The 26,493-nt window shown below is 41.2% G+C and overlaps 2 protein-coding genes across 3 annotated transcripts in view; one reads left to right on the top strand and one right to left on the bottom strand.

The window, feature by feature from the left end:
• The window catches only part of LOC111866268 (lissencephaly-1 homolog), an 83,051-nt gene extending 57,852 nt beyond the window's left edge, over positions 1 to 25,199 (bottom strand). The window contains exon 1 of one of the 2 annotated variants that reach the window (XM_023855054.1): positions 25,095 to 25,199. The gene's annotated coding sequence lies outside the window, so the exon portion shown is untranslated. Of the gene's footprint in view, positions 1 to 7,492; positions 7,701 to 25,094 lie in introns of those variants that run through there. The other variant, XM_023855055.2, reaches the window with a different exon arrangement.
• A 63-nt stretch (positions 25,200 to 25,262) lies between these two features.
• Positions 25,263 to 26,493, top strand: part of LOC111866269 (RNA N6-adenosine-methyltransferase mettl16) — a 7,691-nt gene continuing 6,460 nt past the window's right edge. The window contains exons 1-2 of the mRNA XM_023855056.2: positions 25,263 to 25,478; positions 25,746 to 25,965. Of these exons, the coding sequence (XP_023710824.2) occupies positions 25,374 to 25,478; positions 25,746 to 25,965 (325 nt within the window). The 5' untranslated portion in view covers positions 25,263 to 25,373. The remainder of the gene's footprint in view (positions 25,479 to 25,745; positions 25,966 to 26,493) is intronic.

Raw genomic sequence — 26,493 nt, 5'->3', positions numbered from 1 at the left:
ACTCAATACAATGAAGACATTCGGGACAACTAATTGCTGATATATCTGGAAAGCCTCGTCTGCCTTTGGGATAACCTGAATGTTTCACCCGTATGAAGATGCGTTTGTCTTCTATACCATATGGACGGCAAAAGCAACCAAAACGACCAGTTTAACCGTAGTCAGTAATTTCAAGGCCTTATTCGCCCTTCCCATCAAGTGACAGACGCAGCGTGGGCGGTGACAACTGACATCATCGTGCAAAATATTGTGTACCAACAAAACGACCAAAATTTATACGTAAAGGTATAGCTGTCCCTGTGCTTAACTAATTAAGCATTACACCATGAAGACGTATGAGGGAGTGGATATAGTCTATACACCCACGTTCCAAAATTCATACATATTTACAGTAAAATAAATGAATACTGGATAGCTTCGACAATTCAACACTTACCCCCGTACGAAAGTCACAAGGTGGGAAACCGTACAACCTACTCTGTCCTCGTACGCATCACCCCCCCACCCCCGGTTCTGAACTCCACAGTGAGTTCAACGTTTGCAAAGCTACTTGCAACAAGCCGGCAGTCAGCTAGATTTGTACGGATATTGACTGAAATATTCATACTGCCGGAAAAGAAACATTCTACTCAGTACCTTGCTCTGAAATACAATTTATATTCTTCCCTTTATGTAAAATATTAAGTTGCATGCTCATATAAAACTACAGGTACAGGCTAATTATAATTTTATATATTTTAATGGTTACGTCTTTTAATGTTCTTGGGGGTAAAGGGCGGCCGGCGCGTAGGGCTGACAGCCTTGCCGCCATCTATGATCCGATTGTCTAGAAAATGTGGGAACCTCAACATCTCACAACCTCATGGGCCTCCACGTTCTGTTATAGGGATATCTTTACTTTTTACTTTACGTTTTTAGACAGCAGGAAGGAAAACGAAAAGATGCTGCACTGAACGGTAGCAAGCAATGTGAATCTGTTCATGACTTATTCATGAACGCAACTGGGAAAGACAAACCAGTTAACAGTTTACTGCGAGATCCACATGAAACATACAAATCCCCTGCCAGCAGAATGCAGAGTTTTAGTACACTACGGTAGGTGGTACGTATATTCTAGAGCGAAGTTGAAAAGAATTGGTTACTGAGGATCCCCTTATTTCAGACCACTGTGAAGAGGAAACACCTCTCGCGCTTCGGTTTCACGTCAACATTTATTGAAGATTTAATTTAAATACACTTTAACTGATCCGATAAGAACGAAATTATGTTTTCACAACAATATTCTGTGTACATTTTTCAAAACAAAAGCGCTTAAAATAATCTAGTCTCCGAGGTAAAACACGAATTCCAAAAGAAAGATACATCTGTCCACACTACTTAATGTACCCGCGTCAAGCACATTACATAACGGATGTGTACGGAATCTTATATAGCAAGCTGTTCCTGTGTTTAACTAATTAAGCACTACGTCATGAAGACGTATGGGGGAGCGGATGTATAGACCCACGTTTTCTTGACCTCGGCACTAATTGGAGGTGAGTGGTCAGAGTGACGCCCCGGCCGCTTTACACCCGGGGAAAGAGCCCGCGGTACCCATTGGATAGGAAGCTGGGTGGGCTCCTGAGTTGGTCTGGACGACATTGAGAAATTAAAATTCTTGCCCCCACCGGGACTCGAACTCCAGCCAGTAGCCAGTCGCTATACCGACTGCGGTACCCCGGCTCTTGAATCTAGTACTGACAGCAAAAACGAAAGATATTTACTTTTATCACGAAGTAAGTCTGCAATCTAGATAATGAACAAGGTACCGCCTCAGCACTTAGAGGCTGTCCTAACAGAAAGAAAACGTGTGTGGGGCGTAGGGTATTCTAATGAAGGCCGATTCCTTTCATTTTAAAAATATCACAAGTTCGTGCGTCTCTGTGCAGGTACTTTTCGTGATGACTGCTTGTGGATATATTTTTGTACTCCTTTAGGATACTACCCAACAGAAGTTGTTGACATCAGCCAAACATAACATTTCTTAGATTCTAAAGGGTTCTGACGATGGTGGATGACACAGAACTGCTGGGATTTTTTGGACTTTTTCCATTGTCCGGAATTCCAGGTAACAGAGGACACGACGTTTCGGAAACTGGATCTGTTTCTGTCTTCAGGTGAGAAAGGAAGACATCTACTCAGTTAGGCCCCTTAGAAAGAGGTAATCCCAATTACTGGTCCAGTGATTGAGATTAGCTCTTTCTACGGGGCTCAACTGAGTAGGTGCCTCTTCCGTTTTCACCTGACGACGGAAAGAGGTCCAGTTTCCGAAACGTCGTGTCCTCTATTACCTTGAATTCCGGACGATGGAAAAAGTCCAAAAACCCAGGAATTCTGTATAACATTTCTGTTTATTAACTTATATGCCTTACGAGTAATCCACTGTGCTACAAATTTCGTATCGCTTGCATTTTAAAGCGATCAACGTTTTTGGCCGATTTCTAAAAAGTGCTAATGCATATAAGCGACTATAGGTTATATTCATAGTTTTCTTCTTGTCTCGGGCCTACTGTTTTGAATACGGCAGAAATCAAATCGGTGACACCTATATAGAACTGCTGCCATTCTGGACCATTTCCATCCTTGTCTCTAATGGCAAATTAGTTTCTGTCGATATGGCAAGTCACTGTATTAAACAAATATTTTGTTAAAGGGCTACCAATCACGTGGGGGGAAAACTTAAAAAAAAATTACACTATCCTACGTACAAGGCAAAGACTTTAGAGCACCATGATGTGAAAACGCAGGGGGGCCTCCACGAATAGAAGGTTGGTCCGCTATACGGGACGCCAATTTCGCGCTCTGCAACCACTGCAGGTTTTTAAGACCCAGAAGCAATATGACATTTTAATGACTGCGCTTGCCGGGTACATATAAACAGTACCTGATTGTACTGGAACTCTAAGATACAGGTGTCCGTGAATGACTGGTGCACTTTCAGGCATAAAATACGAGGAAACTACAAAGTCTATCCACACACAACCGATATCAGGGGAAAGTCAAATTCTCAGAGATTTTAACATTGACGGTATATCTCCGTAGTACTTATCTTTACCGCCAGGCTTCGCAATTATCAAAAACAGCGTCTCCCATAGAGAATTGCTTTTGCGTAATTGAGTACGCGGAAACAAATTCGTGCACCAGTGTTCTGCGGGCCAGGACACTTCTGTGGGGTTATTTAAAGGAATAAGTGTTTGTGTCACCTCTACCACTGGATATTGATGCAGTGAAGTTCAGAATTACAGCAGCTTTCGAGATAACTAGCAGGAACATGTTAGAAAGAGTATGCGATGCGCTGGATTACAGACTGGACATTGTCGTGTAGCGAATGGAACTCACATCGAGCCATCTTTAGGATATGTAAAACTTTCAGAGTTTGTCATTAAAATGGCGCTAGTTACAGCTTTATAGCTGTAATAATTACCTTGGTATAACAAATCAAAAGCATATCAATCATTTACGGACACCCCGTACTTGTAGTTCATCACTGCCGTTCAGTTTCACGAATTCATCAAGAGTATAAGACCTCTGTGGTACACGGCGCCTAATATGTCCTTGTTCCAGTTTCCAACACTTCCAACGGCGAAACTAGTGATGTCAACCCCGAAATGCTGACGAGTCAGACGATGCTGATTAGCATAAAAATGTGACAACAAAGTAACTTACTGGCAAGCCGTCATCGTGCTTACCGAGTACGGGTTGTGTAAGATACTATTACTCTAGTGCTGTCTATTAAATATGTAGAAATGGAATGATTTTAGTAATAATATGCAAAATATACGGACCGGTGATGGAAAATATTATATGGAGGATAAGATACAATGAAGAGATAAACAAACGCTTTACTGAAAGGAGAAGCTACAGTAAGATTTATCAAGTCACGGAGAATAAGATGGTTGGGACATGTCGAAAGAATGGAGGAAAATGTAATGCCAAAGAGAATGTTAAAAGGAAGGCTCTATACCAAAAGAATAAAAGGAAGACCCAGGTTGAGATGGCCAGACGATGTTGAGAGCGAGCAGAAGATGAAGGTGAAAGGATGGATAGAGAAGATGAGGAACTGAGAGCAGTGGAGACTGGTTGTAGAGGAGACCAAGGCTCACCCAGGGCTGTAGCGCCGAGTGGTAAGTAGGTATAAATGATTTTTGTTTATCATGGTTGCAGATGGGAAAGATTTCCTCGTCCTCAGTACAAGCAACTGCATCAATAATGACAACATTATTTTCGGGTGGGCCACCAATAATCCTGAACAGATCACTCATCTGTAACTGACTTCGCATATAATTTCATATACGAGTATGTACACACATAAAAAACTTTAAAAAAGTTTAGTTTTCGAAGCTGGCCACTTTGCTTTTGTTTGAAACAGCAGACCGACAAACTCTTCACAGTCTGTACACTTAGCATGATTTAATCAAGGAGGGTGAGGTGAGTGGGCCATAGGACGGATGAGAAATACATACAAACATTTTGGTTTCAACACCAGAATGACATATCACCTGGATGACAGGCGTAGATAGGATATTACAATACGAGTAGACTTTAGAAAAATACGGCGAAGGAGTGTATAGAAGCCGGGATAGCGCGGTCGGTATTGCGACTAGCTACGGGCTGGACGACCAAGGGGTCGGAGTTCGGGTCGCGGTAGGGTCAAGAATTTTCTCCACGTCGTCCAGCCAGGCTCTGGGGCCCACTTAACCTATCCAATGGGTGCTGGGGGCTCTTTCCCCGGGGGTAGAGCGGATGAAGTTGACCACTCACCTCCAGCTAATGCAGAGGTCAAGAAAATGTGGATCTATACATCCACTCCCCCCTACGCCTTCAGGGCATAGTGCTTAATTAGTTAAGCACAGGGACAACTTTACCTTCTTTACTTTTAACGGAGGAGTGTATGGGATCCATACAACTGAGATTAGGGACCAACGGCGGGCCCTTGTAAACTCCGCAATGAACACTTCTCGTTGATTACAAAGCATAATTACTCAATTAATAACTTCTTTTGGTTTTTATTATAAGCAACGTTTCCAAATCTCAGACCCAACAAAAGACACACATACGTGCTTGCATGTACAGATAGTGACATTCTGTTTCCTAACAGCCCATATCAATATCGCTCATAGCTGTTTCCCCCTGCACTACGAACGTTCACGACTAAAAGGTTAACATTCAACGCAAGAATGTTATGTTCATTACTACAATCCAAGCACGCACAAACAAAATGAAGAACTAACATTAATTAAATGAGCATGGAAATTTATGTAAATATCGGCTCCTGGGTGGGCACCACACCCGGTCTGGAAGCTGTGGAGTACAGAAGAATCTTTTGCCCCCTGGCAGCAACTGAACCCCGGTCATCCAGCACATTACCATACCGACTGAGCTATCCCGGCTCCTGATGTAAGCTACTTACAAATTTATTTTAATTTTACGCGAGAACATCTAAAAGCAGATATAGGTTGAGCAGGACGAACAGTCGGGCTGGGACAAAACATTAGCGACCTGGTCTGTAACTTCCAGACCTCCTGCTTGTGTAGACCACTACTCCGTATGGTATGCCGAAGGTCAGCAGAATTTTTAGAATGGACATCTGTTGATACGAGCAAGTTTTTATATGCCCTACTTTCTCGGTACTCGTACAAGAATAGAAAATGCACAAACTGATCTTCAATCCTACACCTAACGTTGTCATGCATCAATATGCATTCTAATGGTCACATCTAACATCGCTCTATAACACAACAAGTAGGTCATGCGAAACACATCACTGTTAACAAGCAAGTGTCTCAAAGGTCGACTTCAATTTCCTAGACAAGCAGCTCAAGTTCGTATGGAACTAGTAACTGAAGTTTAGAGGGTCTTTCAGGTGGCTACCTTAGTAGTTGATAAGGGAAACCGTGTGAACTGTGTCAATGAGAAATACATTATACGCACACTTCTCTTTTGTTCCGACTTACATGCGTTGTTCTTCCGCCAATCTTCTTTCATCCAAGTAATTAGACCATATCTCCTTCTCCCACCAGTTTTCGATATAATGACCACACGTCAAAGCAGACAGAATTCTTGTCTGGCTCCGCTCAGTTTTCCTATTGCATGTAAAAGTGACACTGTAGAGCATGCACCTTTGGAGATTAATTCTCATTTGCTAACCGACAATTATTTAAATTGCAGAAAAATGAAGTTCTCGCTATTTTCTGATTAGGCGTCTGATGGGACACTACAGCGAATCGTCTGTAGAATTCCAGGGACGATAATACTATGCTGAAAAACCAATGGATCGCCCAGACTGGTGCCTGTATTGAGTCATTTTATCTTAGGGTTTTTGTCTTCATTTGACAAGTTTTCTTTCACAATAGTTTACAGATAAATGCTTCACGTCTAGAACACTCTCTTCTTTGCAAATGACGCAGTTCCAAATATACCGAAAGATAACGCAGAGAAAAATCAAGATAAAAAAGGTAAAGCTATCTCTGTAAACGGCCGTGGATGCCCATAGGGTTGCGAGACGTCGAGGCTCCCACATTTTCTAGATAATCGGCTCACAGACAGCGGCGAGGTTGTCAGCCTTACGCACCGGCCGTCCTTTACCTCCAGGAAGATTCCTGGTACTCATTTCTGTTAGAGGCTGGGTCGATCCCAGGGCCATAGTGCGGCTGGAAGGGTTGCGTAAACTGAAGAAAAAATCCCCCTCATCGGGACTCGAACCTGAGACCTTCCGGCTTGTAGCATAGTGCCTCAACCAACTACGCCACGGCGTCCCTCGATATCGAGGAATATCTGTCAAAAAATAATTTCATACTGCTCCAACTTAATGCCTACATTACAAGAAGCCGAAATCAAAATGTACTGAGTTCTCTACATTCCATCACACAAGTTGATGATACATGACGTAAAATGGCGCCTCAATGAAGTTTTGCACTCGAAATATTGTTCGATGTAACGGGTTCTTGATTAAATACAAGGAAAAATAATTTCTAGTTGCACGCAGTGCGCTGTATGTGGTGTGAACAGTTCTGCTACACTGGGTTACTCTCTACAATACATTAACATAAAGATCAATAAGGTATGCAGGCTCGCAAAGATCATCTGGAAAACTGATGTACTTCAAACTGAAGTAGCATACATACCTCTCCAATCACGTTTTGCCAGGCAATTCAACATAACGATATAAAGAAAGCACGCTGCAAAAGAAGACACCTCACTTAACCGGTGCCGATTATGAGGTACTCTTTCATACAATTGGGCGTAATTCAAAATAAATTAAGGCATCGTGACCTGTCACATACGGTAGTATGACTGATATGCATGCAGCACATATATACTAATTTGAGCACTTCCGTTCCATCAATTCCTCGCCGAGGTTATTACGTCACTATGTTATTTACGAAACAAGGTTCATACACAGACCAGATGAGATGGTGCTGGCAAAGGTACACCACACCTTTCAAATGCTCACCTAACAGACGGCTGCTGGAATCACTTGGCACCTTTGGTGAAAATTCTCCCTCTTCAAAACTCACTCTCACCACACCACAAAAGCCGTGTAACGGGACGGGACTGTGGTTTGTAGCATGGTCCAAACAGTGATGGGTATCAAGTAGCGACGTCAAATTCGGAAACGTATACTGGCTGAACGACTGATGAAACAAGAATACTGCTTTCAGGTCTGAAGGAGACGTAACCGAAAGACACAATGACTGGTTACTACGATTTACTGGTCAGAAGAAACGCACCCACAGCGCAAGTTTCTCCACAGAAAGTCGCCGTGGGGGTGATCGATACCGCCCACCCTACACAATTCTACTGGACGCACACTACTGGTTGTCATGGACGTAAGGAACCCACGTAATATGTCCGCGAATTCCTAGTCCAGAGATTTAATCCTCTAATGCGCTGCTTCATTTCCCTTCCTCAAAATACGTACAAAATTTCAAATCTTTGCAACTAAATACCTCGCATCGAATATGTAACGTCCCGGTCAGTAACGTGTCAATTTCCCGCATTATACTGCGGGACAGGATGTACTATAAAATTTACTGTACTATACAACAGCCGAGCCTGCTACGGCGTTGTGACAGTATTGGGTTCGCTTCGAATCCTCATTCCGATGATTAAATTACTGGAGCAGGCCTATACTCCTATAATTTCTTCTGATTTTGGTACTTAAATATTGCGACGAAAAACAGTCCCTGGTCACTATTACTTGTTAGTCACAGATGCCACGCTTACATGAAATTTACAGCACACTCTAGGAACATTTCCCCGTGTATGAATTTTCCCAATTCCATTTTACGGACACGGTGGAATATCTCGACAAGCACCCATGTTTTTTTAATTAATTTTCAACATTATACATCGTCACACTATCTGCTAAAATTACGTGCTTGGGTTAATTAATTACTATGTCCTGTGTTGCACCTTACAGTGCAGCGTTTCGGTTCTTGTTACAGTGTGTGTTAACAGATCATTCCGTCGTCCTTACACCACTGATGAACAGAAAATCAATGGCGAGTAGTTTTTTTTTTCTAAAGTTTCACTATGTACTGTGATACAGATAACCAAACAAACCATACCATACCCCAGAGCGGCCTCCGTAGTCTAGAGGTAACGTTCCCACCTCATGACTCGTAGTACGTGGGTTCAAATACCCGGCGGAGGTCGTCAAATTTTCAAGGGCGGAAAAATTCTGTGAACAAGTCCTCCGGGAGGGACTTTAAGCCGTGGGTCCCGTGTCGTAGCTTTACGGCACGTAAAAGAACCACATATCTACAAAGGGGATCATTGAGCCAAAATTGCGGACGTTTCCCGCCCAACAGCAGTCACTAATACCTCCGGTAGATGGGGGAAGCATTATAGACACCGCTAAGCAAGTGACCGAACTCGCTTGCTCGGCGGGACTGATGGTACGCACCATTTATCGGTAGGGTATAGAGACTGGTAGAATATCATAGAGGGAAGCACAATAGATCAAACTGGTCGCGGTGCATGGGGAAACCCACCCTCTCTAAATAACTACCATACCCCAGACGAAGAAGGGTACTTCTGCGAGTCTATTACGAAACTTCTGGATGGGCGTACATGTACTGTCCAACGGCGAGACCACGTCTACTTTCTTCCATTAAATTTTCGCATCCGTCAAAGTAGCTAGTAATATCCGAAAGAGCGGACGTCCTGGAAACGTCAAGGTATGCCAATGGTTTAAAAAACGTAAGCATCCAGAAATACGAAAAAAAACTGTATAATGAAGACATATTTATTTAGCTACCGTGAGTAATAAGGGAAAGCATTAAGTATCTTCCACTGAAGCTAGAATCGAACTGAGGCCAGATACGAAGAAAGACGCGCTTACGTACCTGCTTACAAAATTATATCGCATGTCAACAAATTAGATCCAATTCACAGATTACGCAAACCAAGTAATAAGTTTTTGAACCTGAATGTTCCATAGCCCTAAAAAAATTAGCCACTGGGCATGTTCCAGAACAAATTTACGCCACCAACACTTACTTTCGTAACACTTTAATATATATCATCCAACTCGGTCTTTCAGATTTCCTCCCCAACATTCTACGCAAGTTTCAAGCTACTCTCCGCTTTACATGCCTAGCCCTGCCTCTTACACATAATACTCGAAGAGAATTCCATTCCAAACCTCGTCTCTTTTAGGTTCGAATGTTCTTCCTTATGATTTCATTTTGAAATTCTTCCTACTTGCGTATTGTCATATGTTAAAGGGACAGCACACCACGATACAAAACAGCAGACGAGTATTCGTACTGCATAACGAGAGATTTTCCTTGTACCTGTATTTATAATTTCAATTTTATACCAAAACTCATGATTTGAAATAGATGACAATTCTTCAGCTGAAAAAAAAATTCACCTTAATATAATCCGATGGTTTACTGACGCGTTCAAAAAGCCAGCCATTAAACCTGACTCTGAGCCTGGTGAATCATGGTTTCCAAACTCTCTTTCTCCAAGTTCCATTCTCATATTATCTTCCAACGTACATTAAGGTCTCTGACCATGAGATTTGCCGACCAAAATATATTCATTTATGTCCTCCTACGTGCTACATACACTGCCCATCTCTACTGATTTGTTGTGGGGAGTACAAATTCCGATGATCTTCGTCATATAAGTTTCTCCAGCCTCCTGTTACTTCCTCTTCCTTAGGCCCAAGCACACTGTTATCAGACATTATGAATAGAGTGGAAATGTACGTTTAAGTACATAAGCCTAAATTAAAGTTTGATTCTAACAATGATCAAAGGAAGACGCATGCTAATAATACACACCAGCAAAGCTAAACACATTCCAGGGTAACGAAGGTAGAAATAATTAATATGAAGCCATTTACATATCTACTATGTGTGACCTACTTATGGTAAAGATAAGTTATCCCTGGTCTTAATTAAGTACCGCGCCATGAAGACGTACAGTGGACTGGATGTGTAACTCCACCATTCTTAACCTCGGCACTGGATGAAGGTGAGTGGTCAGCTTCGCGCCCCGACAGCTTCACCCCGGGAAAATAACTCTCGGCAACCATTGTACTGGAGGTTCCGTAGGCTCTAGAGACTAAAGTTTGAAAAAAAAATCTCTTGGCCCTTCCGGGAACCGAGCCCTGATTTCCCCGTCATCTAACCCGTAGCATAGTCGCTACAGCGAGTGAGCTGTTGGAGGAAGGAAAAACGAGGGTCGTGCGAATTGTGAACCACTAAAATAAAAACAGCTCAGAATCTGAACACACTGCTACCCATCTCTACCAACGTCGACAAAGTGTGTATTCTGTAATTTTAAGTTCATAGTCTGGGAATTCCCACGTGCACTGTTCGCTATAGATGAGTCAAAATTATATACATCTTTNGAAGAACTATAACGTAATTCATAACTTCATCCGATTCCTGGAGGCAGTTTCAGTACCGAATTTGGAAAACTTTGTCTACACAAGTCACGTACATTTCTCTCTTCCTCCTGAGGGCATTCCTTCTTTCTAAATGCGTGAAAGTAAGCAGAGAATTTTCCAATTTTAGTTAAATTTTCCAATTTAAATTCTCTTTTCGATTGGCTTTGAGAACTATGCTTACTCTATTTACCGAATCCTCGCTGATGAAATCTACTAACATTATTACAGAAATCCGTATCACATTATCTTTGATTTGTCAAACTTCCGATAAAAACTTGATTTCTCTGATATTCTCTGATTCCTACTGATCTTATGAGTACACTAAAGCACCTCGATGACCTAAAAATGCAAGCTCTCCTATCATTTTACCACAATATTCGACTGCTTAAAATTCTTCAAAACGTATCTAATTATGCTGGAGTTAAAAAAACATGGTTACTAACTTTTACATTATGAAAAGGTAATTTTCTTTTCGGTGCGAAACAATCATGAACATTCATGTTTGCAAAGCCTGAAAAACTTTTAAGATCACAGAGTCACATCCGCTACTTAAACGACTTCTAAAGCACAATGACCACCTGGTTTCGGAAATAACAAGTCACCAGATGATACCAATGTAAAACGCAACTATATGTAGAACGCTGATCTCCGGAGGCAAGTATCAACAAGGCCACTGGGCCAACCAGTGAAAATGACCTAGCATGAAAGCAAAATGGCTTCTGACACAATGACTATATCTCCCGCTTCTTTAATTCATTATCAACTAATTTCTTAAGTAATTGAGAGACTATGGCCGCGCCATAGCTCAAGCGGTTAGTTGCTGGCTTCCCACCGCGGCGGCCCGGGTTCGATCCCGGGTCTGGTCAAGTGGGATTTGTAGTGGACAAAGTGGCGCTGGGGCGGATTTTACCGAGTACTTCGGTTTCCCTTGCCAATCTTCATTCCACTAAATTCTCCATCATAATCACCCGGGGCAGGCTACAATAGGCCAATCAGTGGCCGCCGTGCCGAGTGGACCCAGTTGGACTCCAACCCCCACTAAGCGAATTAAAAAAAAAAGAGCGACTATCAGTTTTTCAAGGATTCCACTCCATGCAGTCAGTTCGGCTACATACAATTCTAGCATTACAGTCCAATGGGTTCGGTGAAGGAAGCTAATTCTGGTTAGCAGAATGGGTGATCGACGTAATTCTTGGTCACAGTTATGTAAATATGGAGTCAGGGGCAATCTAGGAAGCGATCAGACAGCGATATTCTGACAATATATTACAGGAGCGTGCTCTGTGATTTGCGCAAACCTGTAAATGTGTAACGAGGGTGACAGGTCTGAAATCACAATCCCAACATTACTATGATGTGTACAAGTCTCCGTTCACACATCTTCACTGCCTGACAAATAATTTTAGTCTGGTTGCAGACTGCTGCTGTATGTGGGTCATAAAACAATCGCATGACCTCAGACAATACAAGACAAAACGGATAAATCAGTCAGATCACAAAAAATATCTGCGACTTGCACATTAGCAAGCCATGGTCATGCAGAAAGGGGCAAAGATGTGTTGTATACCACTGCGCATACATTATAATACAGTATAAACAAACTCTCCTGCAGGGTTTCCTGATGGCTAAACAAATGTGTATATTTACAGAGGGTAGTGATGCATGGAGTAAAATAAATTGTATTTCGGCGATAAGAAAGAAAAAGGCATCCCTGTGACAAGCCGTGGAGTCCCACACGGTTGTGAGATGTCGAGGCTGCCACATTTTCTCTAGAAAATCGGCTCACAAATGGCAGTGAGGTTGTCAGCATTACGCGCCAGCCGCCCTTCACCCTCAGGAAGGTTCCAGGTACTCATTTCTGTTAGAGGCCGATAAGGTAACAAAATTATCTGTTACATATAGAAATATTCAGGCAACAGGCAGATTTACATACATAACTAATTCACATGTTTTGGTGTAGCCTACTTCGTTTGGGATCTAAACTTGAAAAAAATTAAATCGGCCACAGGACGTGACCAGACAGCTGCAAATATACTGAACAACTGCGGATTGCCAAAAAGAAAAGACTATCCTCCAACCCGGGAGTTTCTCGCCGAAAAAATGATCTAAGGTACAAAATTCTTGCAGAAATAACTGCATACGGTGAGACGACGTCAAATGCTGAATATGCTTGGGTGGGAGTAGGACGGAACTGTTCAAGAATGTGTCCAATGCCACATCTTGAGGTTCTATTGTCAGCGCAGTTCATTAAATTTAAACAAATCCGACAGCTGAAATCTGTACTTAAACTAGCGACATAATTTCATCACGTTCGCTATCACATGCCTTTCTTCGGTTCATTCACACTTTATGCATATTCAGACAACTTTATGATACACAACAAGAACAACCTTACTTTCGGCGAGTAAAATGGTTTTTAAAGACACAGGGTGGCGGGGTATGGACTGGATTCTTCTGGCTCAGGGCACAGACCAGTGGCAGGTTATGAACACGGTAATGAACCTTCGAGTTCGCAATTTATTGAGTGGCTGAGCGACGGTTGTTTCCTGGAGGGGGGGGACCCCGAGTTTGGTCCAAGGAGTTATAATATTTTTGGCATGCAGTACAGTGCAGCATTAAAATGAGGCAAGAGAATGCAACAAATGTTTTGCGTGAATCCAAAATCAGTTCACTGTCGGTACAGGACATTTGGAGAACGGATACAACACTTATGGCTACGCGAGATTCGCGATTCTCACAGCGGCAACTATGAAGATGGCTGTCATCACAGATGTGACGTCGTGTAGTCTGGTAAATTGGTACTATCCATTCGAAGTAACGAACATGCTGTTCCCATCTGCTGAGTATACGAGTAAGCCGAACATGAAGAAACTAGAAGTTCTGGGAAGAGCTAATCGCCTACTTTATGGTCGGTCGTGTATATTGCTGATGGTTTCGCCAGCAGTCAATCTTGGTTTCCTTTGTTCTTTCCAAGATTTTTACGTGTTTTGAAATGGGGCCTCCTTTCAGACGAGAGGGTCTATTACCAGTCAATCCCCATTTACTGGAGGTGACTCGAGGGGGCGGGCACTCACTAACTGACCCCCCCCCACACACACACGCTTACTTTCCTTTCACTATACAATGAGTATCTGACACGAACTGCACAGAAAACACAATGTCCAACAATTCTATTTTTGCCTGTGTATTCGTTCCCGCGGGAATGTGTCTGCCTTGCTGTTGCCTAGCGACGTCTGTCTCTTTTTACTCCACTACTCAGGCATTCGGACGTTGTTAGGGGGCACAAAGTGCCATTTACTTGCAGAATGAAGGTGGGAGAGGGGAAAAGATCAAAACCGGTAAACCAGGAATCAGACGAGGTGGAAAAATTGTGGAAGGGGAAACAGTAGGAAATCGGGCAGTAGAAGAGGGAAATATTGAAAAGAGAACGCGAAAAATGTGAACAAATAAAATGCAGTAGCAAGAAAGTGGAACACGGCCGAGATTTGAACACGGGACCTCGCGAATCAATGCAAGAGTGCTAACCTCTCTACCGATGAGTTACTTTATATCGCCTCTGTAATCGCTTAATGTGGCCCGTAACCTGGAACAAAAAATTTAGTATTATCAAATCGATGGGGCAATTGTTAATTTTTTGGATGACTGAGCAGAAAATCTGTTAATCACGCAGCACTGCACTTTTTTTTAATAATAGGCTATATACAAGCAGCCGTGCGCTGAAGGAAAGCAATTAACTCAAGGGGGCTGCAGACGCCGTTGTAAAACAATTCGAGGTATGTCACCACTGAACCCCATTTCAGGATTCGAGTAAGATGGCCATAGCTGTTACCTGTACGGTAACAAGAAGTCATACAGGCGATAAGCCAATCGGAGTTAGTCGTTACTCTTTTCTCGCGGATTTTATAAGTACATATAATTTTAGTCGTAGAAAGAACTGTTTGCGGTCGACGAAGTGCTGCGCAAACATAGCAGTATCCTTGTTAGGCCACACGTTGAAGCGAGACATATGGTAACTAAATTCGCCTGACAGTTCTGGAGTCGGCCCCTTCCTCTCCCAATATCATGTCACTTTATATTAGTATCAAACAAAAACAAATACTAACTCGGTGGTTTTAGTCCGCAAGCGAACTATACCGATCAAGCGACCGCCGCTTGTCGGAGAGGTCAGTGTCAACTTTAGCGGATAGAAGGTGTCGCGTGGTGAGCGCAACGAATTCCCACGGCCTTTAATTTCGGTTTTCTAGGCTGAAACTACTATTTCCTTGAAACAGCCCCTCAATTATCCTCACGAGATTAAGTGGACCCCGTTTCAGACCCACTACTTCTCTGAAAATCTTGCAGTACCGGGAATCGAACCCGGACCTTTGAATCTGTAACCATAAACTCCGACCACTAGACCACAGAGGCGCAGTGCAAGAAATGACGGTGCCCAGACGTCCAAGAATTTTCTGTCGAACGTCACGGAGTAAAAATATTCAGAACGGCCAACTATGTCAATTTTTATATAGTGATTACTGCTGAATAAAACGTTTCCATTTCTGACAATGTTTAAACTCTGCCTTCAACATAAGCAACTAGCAATCCCAATATTTGGGGCCGCGCCACAGCTCAAGCGGTTAGTCGCTGGCTTCCCACAGCGGAGGCCCGGGTTCGATCCCGAATCTGGTCAAGTGGGGTTTGTGGTGGACAAAGTGGCGCTGGGGCAAGTTTTCTCCGAGTACTTCGGTTTCCCGAGCCAATCTTCATCCCACCAATTGTTCGACAATCACCCTCACCTATCATCTGGGGTTTGTGCAATAGGCCAGAAGTGGCCGCAGTACAAGGGACTTAGTCCCTCCCCACTAGCAATAAAAAAAAAATCCCAATTTTTAGTTCGTCAGCAAATTAATTTAAGATCTTGTTCTACTTAATAAAACTGTAATGCCGGTGCTGACATCAGTAAATTACGAGAAGCTATGCATCTGATGTCGATCACATTCGCGACGCGGTCCATGGCGCGTCGCCCGCTCAAACACTGGGGTCATGGGTTCGAATCTCATTCAAGGAATGGATGTTTGGTTGTGTTTGTGTTGTCCTGTGCAGGTAGCAGCCTTGCGACAGGTTGATCACCCGTCCAAGGAGTCCTAACCACTGTCTACAAGATTAAGAAACTGAAGCGTAACGAGGCGTTTCACGTATGTTCTATGCTCCACAGGGAGAAAAGGAAAATATGAATGAAATTTTATCTATGTTTAATGGCTCTGCATGACTGAAATCTGGTTGCCATGCAACAGCCCGTTGTTACTTTAATTTCCCGTGAAGACTTGACACACAGCGTTATGTAATTACCGCCTCTTATAAATTCTGTTACTTAACACCGCTGTTTGGCCGTACGTTTTGCTTACCGGCTGAAATTTTTATTACTGCCGGTGCAGCCACGAATAATAGGTTTCCGGACTGAAATATGATATTCCCGAGAGGGATGCTGCTATGAATTTTCACGAGTTTTAAGCAGGTCCAGTCCCACCTCAATACGGTCATTTCATCATAGGATGGAAGGAAAATACGTCCGGAACTAAGTCTGCAAATCAGACAACGGGGGAACCGTATTCTCACATCCATTCTGCAACTTCGTAGTTTACAACCGAAGCATAAGATATGCTTCCCCCTTACATATCTCTTAATTAGAACGAAAAATCATCCAACGGTACAAGAGCGCAAACGTGACTTTCCACTATATGCAACACCTGATACGTGACATGAATCCGCACCAATCAGTCGTAACATCGGCTTTCATGATCACATATCTCCTCGTGAGTCAGTCCTCTAGTCACGTGATATGCAGAACTGTGAACTTGGATGACGTGGATATCGTATGAACTGGACGAAAAAAAAAAACTTATCGAATTCACATTAGGAAGAAAGCCGATCATAACCGTGTTTTCTCTCCCTCCAGCTAAACCACGAAGATTCGTTTTCTCTGTTTATAACTTACAAACTGACAGCGATGGAATCTTACAGGCCTACTTATCAGCTTTCTTCGCCTGACTCGGGATAAATATCTGTGGAGAAAGATGTACACCTCGTACCCCAGATCGGTTACCGTTTTGACGGCAAAATTCAACTGTCACTCCTATATAATATCTCTGTTGATGTGTCGCGACATACAGATATTCGTAATGTGATGATTAACTGAATTCTCATATGTACATTCTAGAAATACGTGAAAATATAATAACCTGGAACGTCTATGGCTGACATTTTAATACTGTCAGACGTTAGTGACAAGACACAGGGTTCGGATTTATAATTTAATTCACTGGATACTCATTACCATAAACTACTGATAATTACAACACTTCTGTCATTCTTCATGATCTACAAACCGCTGCAACACTTTCCAGGGCCCTTCAACTCTGCTATATCCCCTCAGTCTCTTTTGGTTATCGCCTCCAATAAGCGTGACTCTCCCTAATGCTTCCATGCTCGATGGCACCTGTCCTCAATAGCTCCCCTTTGATGACTTATGCTTCAAAGTCAAAGTTACTTTATGAGTGGCGGTTTACCGCCAATCAGTTTGTCTTAGCATCAAGCTCCTTGAGACACATGACCAGATACACTTTTTCACAACTGAACCCTTGCAGTCATAGTCCTCACATAACATCCGCAGTGACGAGAAGATGGCTTTGCTTTCATCAAGTGTATCAGACATATAGCATGTTACTGGTAATTCTTCCTTTTGCGCTATATACAAGTCCTGTGTCAGAACAGACTTTGCAAAGCAGATCATGTCTATCTTACTTATCTTATGTTACAACAGCAGTTTAGTTACTTGAACAGTCATATGTTCCACCACTGCCAAGTTTAAGCCTCTTACATTTTCTGTCTGGCTTTGTCTTGTCCTATACTGAGAATATGTTCATTCTCATGATTTTGTATGACTTCTGCTCGCTGCCTGCAGAATTTTGTTATATAATCATATACATCAGGAAGGTTGAAAGCCACGTGCAAATCGCGGACCTGTATGCACTTTGGGAAATTTCCAGCGGTGTGGAGAACCTTGTTTTGTAGGCCCTGCAATTTTAAGAGGTAGGTGTCTGCCACTAATTCCCAGACAGAGAAATCACAGATGAAGTCATTACTGATCTGATCAGTGCCTTATAGAAGGTTAGTTTAATGTTGGTGCTTAAGCACTCACTTTTGAATAGGCAGTAAATTCTAATAAATGTTGTGAAGGCCTTGGCTTCAATCATTTCTGTGTGCTGTCTCCATGCAATTCTCTTACTGAAGATCATATAAAGATATTTTACAATATTGACAAAGGGGATAATCCAGTCATTCAATGTAAGATGAGCCCTTTCTATGAGAAAAGCAGATGGCCTGAGTCTCATTTTCATGTATCAAGAGCACTGGGACCTCACTGCAGCTTTTTGAGAACATAACCCTCTTTATGGTCTGTTAAATATATACAGGTCTCATCAGCAGAGACCTAGACAGACACCAGGTGTCTAGAGCATTTGTGTATATACTGTACAGTGTGGGAGCCAGGACTGAAACTTGTGGCACCCCAGCTTGGTGTGGACATTTCACCTTCATCCAAAATTCTGAATTCTCTCTGAGAAGAGAAGCACTAATAAGCCTGATTAGAATGATCAAAAATTTTAATTCCAATAATTTATATAGCAAGCCAAAGTACCATCTTGTATCTAAGGCCTTCTCAATATCCGAGAATACAGTAGCTGTAGACACGATAATTGTTGAAATTTAAGGTGACATGGCCCATAAGCCTCATGCATTGAAGTGTTGTGCTGTGACAGGCATGGAAACCAAACTGGCTTCCATTAAGGCCTTTTTCTTCAATGTGCCTTTGGACTATTTTCAGATTAACTATCTCAAATAGCTTGCCTGTTGTAGAGAAGAGGCTAATCGGGCATAAATTTTAAGCAAATTTTGGGGCCTTACCAAGTTGCAATAATGTTATAACTTTTGCCTCCTTCCAATGCTTGCGAAAATGGGACAAAGGCAGTGATTAGAAAATGTCAGATGTACCAGTGGTCTTCTTGGAAGATGCCTAAGGCATTTGTTTGGAATACCATCAAGTCCACAAGCCCTTCTCAATTTCAATGAATTTGCCAATTTATGTATGTCATAAGGTCTTACTTTTCCCAACAGGGTGTTGTCCACAGATACCAGCAGAGCTTGGGATCTAGTCTCCACCTATCGCTCCTGGCTTTCATCACACAGGTCATGAGATGTGAACTGGTTTTCTAAACAATATGCAATCACCTTGGCTTTCTTGTTCGGGTGATATACTATTCCTAAAGGGCCATGAACAGCGGTTGGCGCCTTTGGTCCATCCTTTTGCATAAGCTATTTTGCAATATGCCACAGAGCTTGAGGTGTGACCTCACGGTTCCCTACTTTTGTCTCCCACCTTTGAGTCATTCGTCTGATGGTTTTGGCGACCCAATTAACTGCTGTTTTACACGTTGAATCTCAGTTTATTGGCCACAATTTCCTTAACTTCTGTGACTCGCTGGCTCCCTTTATATAGCTTCAACGTGCATAAATTAGAAAACAATGCTTCTAACAGTTCTTCTGCTGTTGTGTCCATATTTGTTGCTGTAGAAATGTTTTTTAACAAGCCGTTCCTAGCACCAGACATCTTTGTGATGCAACTCTGGCTCCAAAATTCCGACTTTTTGGCATCATGTCACAATACTCTCCCTAACATTCTACTGATGTCTATATTATCACTAGGAACCGGATTTTAATGCAAATGCACATTTCTTTCTTGCAACCAGAGAGTATGCTCGTTTGGATATGTATGAATTACTTTATTTCTTAAATTTTGGAGATGGTTTGATGGTGCACATAAATGCATATTTTGCCTGTTTCATGAATAAGCATCATATTTTCAAAGATCTCTATTTATACTGCATATTTCCTTTTTAAAATGTTTATCATATATATTTTTTAATTTTATGTTCAAATTTTCAATCATGGTCGTGTGTATACAATTTTTCTTTTCCGTATTAGAATATGTTGCATATTTGACTCAACATTTCCTCATGATTCATGTTTCTGATGCAAATACCCAGGACGGGACTTCCCCGATCCCACTACTTGTAACTTGTTTCATCCGCGTACCATCAAAGTGGCCACGAAGGGATTAGTTGGAAGTGTTCACACGTAGCTGCTATCAACGTAATACTATTCAACTGATAAGGGACTTCACTTATTTATTTCTGAAGTCTCCATGAGGTTCGTTACGCTTCTTCACTTGAAGCTGGGGGCCATTCACATTAGTGGTGACTAGTCTGTAGTTAAAGTTTGTTTAGCTTTCTGTAGTCATGCCAAAAGTGAAAGTAAGTCAGAAAACTAAATTACAGCTGTATCAGCGGGAGTTCGAAGGAGAGATGATAAGTACAGATAATGAAATTCTTTATTGCCGAGCGTGTGAGAAAACAGTTGGTTGTGAAAAACGCTTTCAAGTGCTTCAGCATTTGAACACTAATGTACACAAAGAGAATATTTAAATTAAACCCACGAAAAGTGCTCCTGTTCAAAAATTGCTTAGTGAATTTTTCAATAATAGTTTTATACTTTTCCTTTTATGCAAAGCCTTTTTAGCAGCAGATATTCCCCCATGGAAACTAACCAATCCTACTCTGAGAAACTTCACAGAGAAGTATACACAGTGCAAAGTGCCAGATGAATCTACTGTGCACAAAAATTATGTGAAGCAGTGTTACGATCTCACAACAGAAAGCATTAGAGATAAGATTCAAGATAATTTTGTGCAGGTATCAATTTATGAAACACAAGATTGTGAGGGACGGTTTACTGCAAATTGTATAGCTGGATCCCTTAATAAGAATGAACAATCTACCCCATATCTTCTTGCGGTAGAGCAATTTGAAACCACAAATAGCTCCGCAGTTTCCGAATTTGTTATCAATTCCATGAATTTACTATGGCCGAATGGCAATCAGTATGAGTGCGTAGTGCTCTTTGTGAGTGATGCCGCAAGTTATACGATGAAAGCCGGTACTGCTCTTAAAGTTATATTACCAAATATGACACATTTGACTTGCCTTGCCCATGGGATGCACCGTGTTGCAGAAACAATTCGTTCAAATTTTCCGCTTGTTGACAAGTTGGTGTCTTCTGTGAAGCAGGTATTTGTTAAAGCGCCATACAGAAAAAAAGCCTTTAAAGCAGTAGCACTGAGCGTTCCACTTCTGCCAGAACCAATTCTAATGCGCTGGGGCATGTGGCTGTGTGCAGCGAGTTATTATACCGATCATTTAGAAACAGTTAGGAATGTCGTGAATACATTTGATCCCAAAAGTGCAGCATCAATTCAAATTGCCCAACATGTACTAAAAAACGCAGAACTAGAAACTAATCTTTCCTATATATCTGCTCACTTCTCTCATCTTCCATCCGCCATTTCCTCACTGGAGGCAAGCAATAGCAATACTACTTTGTATCAGTCATTAAGTGTGTTTGAAACCACTGTTTCCAAATTGAATTCGGTTCCTGGAAGAGTTGGTGAAGTAGTAAAGGAAAAAGTACACAGCATTCTTTCAAAAAATCCAGGATATGAACAAATTTGTGAAATTGAGGAAATTTTAGCCAATAAACGTGCTGAACTGCCAAGTAAAAAATCACAAACAGTGGAGCAAATAGCGGCTTCTGTACATGCGCCCCTAAGTTCCTGTGAGGTGGAAAGAAGTTTTTCCCGCTGTAAGGACATCTTATGAGACAACAGGAGGCGACTAACTATGGAAAACCTAAAACATTTAGTAATTATGAACTGCAACAGAAGAGAAGTTGAAAGTTCAGAGAGCTAAATGTAAGTACCATTGGTTTTTTAAATTTGTAATGAAATATGTTGGCTTTGTTGCATGATTTGTATTTAAGTATATCTTTTTATTGCAAGTGAATCATTCAGTGATCACACAAAATGAACTTCAATATTGATTTGTTGGTCTTAAAATAACGTAAAATCAATTTTAATATTTGGTATAATTTTTATGTGCATATTTTGGAAGTTTTTCATGCATAAATACATACATATTTAAGGGATTATTAGGGTATAAAAATCCGATCCCTGATTATCACCCATGTTTTCAATGGATGAAAGACTGTTTGGGATTTTAAACTAATACTGTTCTTTACCTTGTGTATCATTCAGCTTCCTGAGATCAAATCTCACAATACCAAACTTTCATCTTGCTCATTTACTCAGTAACAATCTCACTTTCTGCACCCACCAGACCCTGGTTACAATCACAGTCACATCACCTAAACATCACACATTAAGCATACATGGATGCTGCCCTCTTATCAAGACATGATTAATCTGAATGCACATCTTTCAATCAGCAAATTTCTGGGGTATATTTATAATTGTTAAGATGTGGAAATATTACACAACAAACAATTAAATTTTCTGATGTGGCACAGTTTATTATGCTATTATTATTATTATTATTATTATTATTTTCATGTATACTGTTGTTCTGATCGTCAACTTGGAAGAATCCTCCTTTGCACTGAAATCTCAAAACAAAATTGCACGTGGGACTTAAAAAAAACTGATCAAATTCATGCTCTAGTTTCTAATGAAAGCCATCTTCTGTACCACTTTTATCCTCAGCTAGGGCATGCAAATCAGAATAATGACATTAATAACTCCTTAGTTATCTTGTATGACATCCTATTACAAACAGACTTTACCTTTGTAACTGCAGATAAAGTAAATAAAAAGTAAAGGTATCCCTGTAACAGGTCATGAAGGCCCATTGGGTTGTGAGATGTTGAGGCACCCACATTTTCTAGATTATCGGCTCACAGATGGCGGTGAGGTTGTCAGCCTTATGCCCTGGCCACCATTTATCCCAAGGAAGATTCCTGGTACTCATTTCTGTTAGAGGCTGAGTCGACCCCGGGGCCATAGTGCGGCTGGAAGAATTAGGTAAATTGACAAAATCCACTTCATCAGGATTCGATCCCAGGACCTTCCGGCTTGTAGCATAATTCCTCCAACTACGCTACCACATGCCCCCTTGTAACTGCAGATACTATTCCTATATGTGTGAAAAAGCATGTCCCTAAATGACAATTATCATTCTCTTTTCCAGTGAAAGATGCATAATCACATGCTGGTTCAATACCAGTTGTGTCCCACCTGATCTCCTGTACACTACTTCTAACTTACACTTTGATAACTGTCTTGCTACTGCTTTCAATAAACAATTTCATTTCCACTGTTTGCTTCTAATGTCTTTCCAAGAGAGCCATAAACATCACAGGCCTTGTGTAACATTTGTAACATGCCAACTGCCATCACAGTGAGTTGTTAGGAGTCTGCCCAACACCAAGGTGGAAGGCAACCACTTGTTGACTGTCCAGAACTACTTATTCAACATATTCTCAGCCGTCCTCCACATATGGAGGCCATTTCTTCCAGTCACGTCAAAGTAACAATGGGCCCACTCAACATGGACTTTACACCGAAGTCATTGCTGCAGCAGTAACACTCAGCACTTGTACTCAGAAGATGCTCAATTCTAATCTCAGTCAGCACACGGGCTATCCTTCCTGAGGTTATTCACGGTATTTCTCAGATACCCCCAGGCAAAAACAAGGTACTACTTATTTTGAACTCCTTTCCAATCAATGCTCATCAATCACTCCACCATTCAATACTATACAGTCTAAAATACCAACACTGCTCTACAACACACAAGACCCCCATCCCTCAGGAAAGAAGAAAGCTGAAAAAATAATTGAAGAAAATTACAGTTGGATAAAAACTGGAGAGGTGATGAAAATCAGACAATTAATTGGCGAAGAACTTCTTACAATACTAGTAAGCACAGAACAGCAGGACCTTGATAATATATTTTGTTGCACCCTGCTGTGTAATAACAACATATAAATAAAAGGCTTTAAGATTCTTCATGGAGTCCATATTCAGTGTAGTCTCTTCAGTCTACTATAATGACAAAATCGTAAAACTACCAGCAACGAAACTCTCTGAATTATAATAATCCATGTCTGACCATAACAATCTGTAACTAGAATTAGGCTTCGAGTGTACACCACCACCACAAACTGAGCACGTAACACTCTATTAAACTTGCACAGAGAGAATATATACACTGCCATCAATATTAGTGTTCTCAATATCAAAATTGATAAATATATGAACAGGAAAATACTTCATCTTAAAATATGATAGAAGAAAGAATCATTGAATGTTGTGACATTACTTCATTAGTGGGAGATTTAGACTCCAGCCAACAAACACAATTCATCACAGGTATACATACAAATTCTACCAGTGTTCTATTTACTAACTGCTATATGACAAACATTTTTCTCATTTCTTCTAATGAACTTCATTTTCCACAGTATCACATCTACAATTAGACGTATTACTAAAAGCCTGCATGACTAACATCAGCTACTATGTAATATATATTTCAACTTTTACTATTTTGATCATGGAATACTGTTAACAGCTGGTTTGTGTAACAGAAAGTGTAATGCTTAAGATGCACATTTCAGCATTTCTATCGCAAAATTTACGAAACTTACAATACGTACTGTAATATGTATTGCTGTGGCAGTACCGACGTCAATGACAGAACACCCAGAAATCCCCACATCTTGTTCCCATACCATATATTAACCTACCAAGGAACAATGAAAGGGCAGACAATTCCATGTCGTCAAATATATGTGATGCTGAACAACTAACACTAGAAAAATTTTTTTCCGTGTTTAATGTACCTGTTCCTTTGCTGTGAATTACTGTATGGTATCGCCCACTTTTCAAATCGATGCAGAAAAATAACGTACACTCATAAAAAATATCGCGAGAACTTGTACACACACACTATAAATTTGTCATCGGAGACTATATCCTCTTCGCAGCTAATATCAATCTACAATAAACAAAAATCATAAATATTGGGCTTCATACTCAAAAAGCCGTAGTCTCCAAATCGGCCATTTTGATGAAGAACTTTGAAGGTATCTCCATTACTTATGCTCATATATTTAAAGTTTAACTAATGTGGTGGCATGGTGAACGTAGTAATTTGGAAAACCAATACATATAAACCACACACAGCTGTTAGCAACTTACCAAAAGTAACAAAGTAGTAAAGGTACTGCAATGCACTACACTGTTCTCACTCACAAATCTAACAAGCAAAAATCACTACAGCAACTACACCAACCTTCCTCCACCAATGTTTGCGCAAACTGCAGGAGTATCTCGCGCGATCTCGCACATCGAGAGACTTTGTAACAGCGGAAAAGGAAGGTCGACCGTTGTGTTGTTTACATGTGTAATTTTCGTAAAGAGACGCGAGTAAAATGTTTGTCCAAGGTATAAGATCTCGTATTACTAGTTGAATGCAGAATGTCACAGAATAAATATATGCATCCTCGAAATATTTACAAGACTCGACCGAACTTCAAAGAATTAGCCACTTCTTATCCAGAATTTCGAAAGTTTGCAAAGCAGGTAATTTGATCCAACATAGAATATCTACAGTACGTTGACAGCTTATTAATAAATAATTTTTGCATCAGACATACGACTGTGATTTGTATGTTTGTCCCTAATTCGAGGGTTAGGCTTTCACATGGTATATGTAATGTTCTAACCTACCCAGCCCCCCTAACCTGTCATCAGAATTAGGCTGTATATGTTACTAGCCTCAGTACAGACCATTCTAACTTAATTGAAGCAACTGGCCATCGTATTTTAAGCATATGCTCTTTCTTTTAGGACATTACAGGTAAGGTGACCATTGACTTCAAGAATCAAGAAGCACTCCGAGCCCTAACCACAACTTTGCTTCATAAGGATTTTGGACTACGGGTAGAAATACCGTTAAACCATCTGGTACCAGCTCTGCCGTTACGCCTTAATTACCTACTATGGCTAGAGGACTTGCTGCACCTTTCAGTCAAGTCCAGGGAAGGACAAACAAGAGGAGTCGATATAGGTACTACCTACCAGCACATTACAGTTGTCCTTATTCATTACTCAGTACTCAGATCTTTTCTATTTATTCTAAATAACCCATACTTCATTGTTATTTTTGCTTAATTATGATACAAAAAATCACACATGTAAGTATTATACTGAGATGATGCATTTAATTTAAACCAAAATATGACTCTGCAAGGTTAATCATATTTCCCAGAAATCCCCGTCTACTGTACTTTGTGGCACAACCCATTTACAGAAACAAAACTGTGACAACTGTGTTGTGTCAGTATAACCAGTACATCTGGTATGAGGAAATTCCCATACCAACATTTACATAAAGCTAGTTTTAGTTTAGTTTAAAGTCTTGTCATGACTTATTGACACTTATAGCGGCCTCCGTAGTCTAGAGGTAACGTTCCCACCTCATGACTCGTGGTACACAGGTTCAAACCCGGCGGAGGTCGTGGAATTTTTAAGGGCAGAAAAATTCAGGGAACAAGTCCTCTGGGAGGGACTTTAAGCCGTGGGTCCCGTGTCGTAG

The sequence above is a fragment of the Cryptotermes secundus genome, unplaced genomic scaffold (assembly GCF_002891405.2).
Source record: "Cryptotermes secundus unplaced genomic scaffold, Csec_1.0 scaffold1025, whole genome shotgun sequence".
NCBI lineage: Eukaryota > Metazoa > Arthropoda > Insecta > Blattodea > Kalotermitidae > Cryptotermes > Cryptotermes secundus.
Note: the sequence above shows the minus strand (reverse complement) of the source record. Positions and strands in the feature narration are given on the sequence as shown.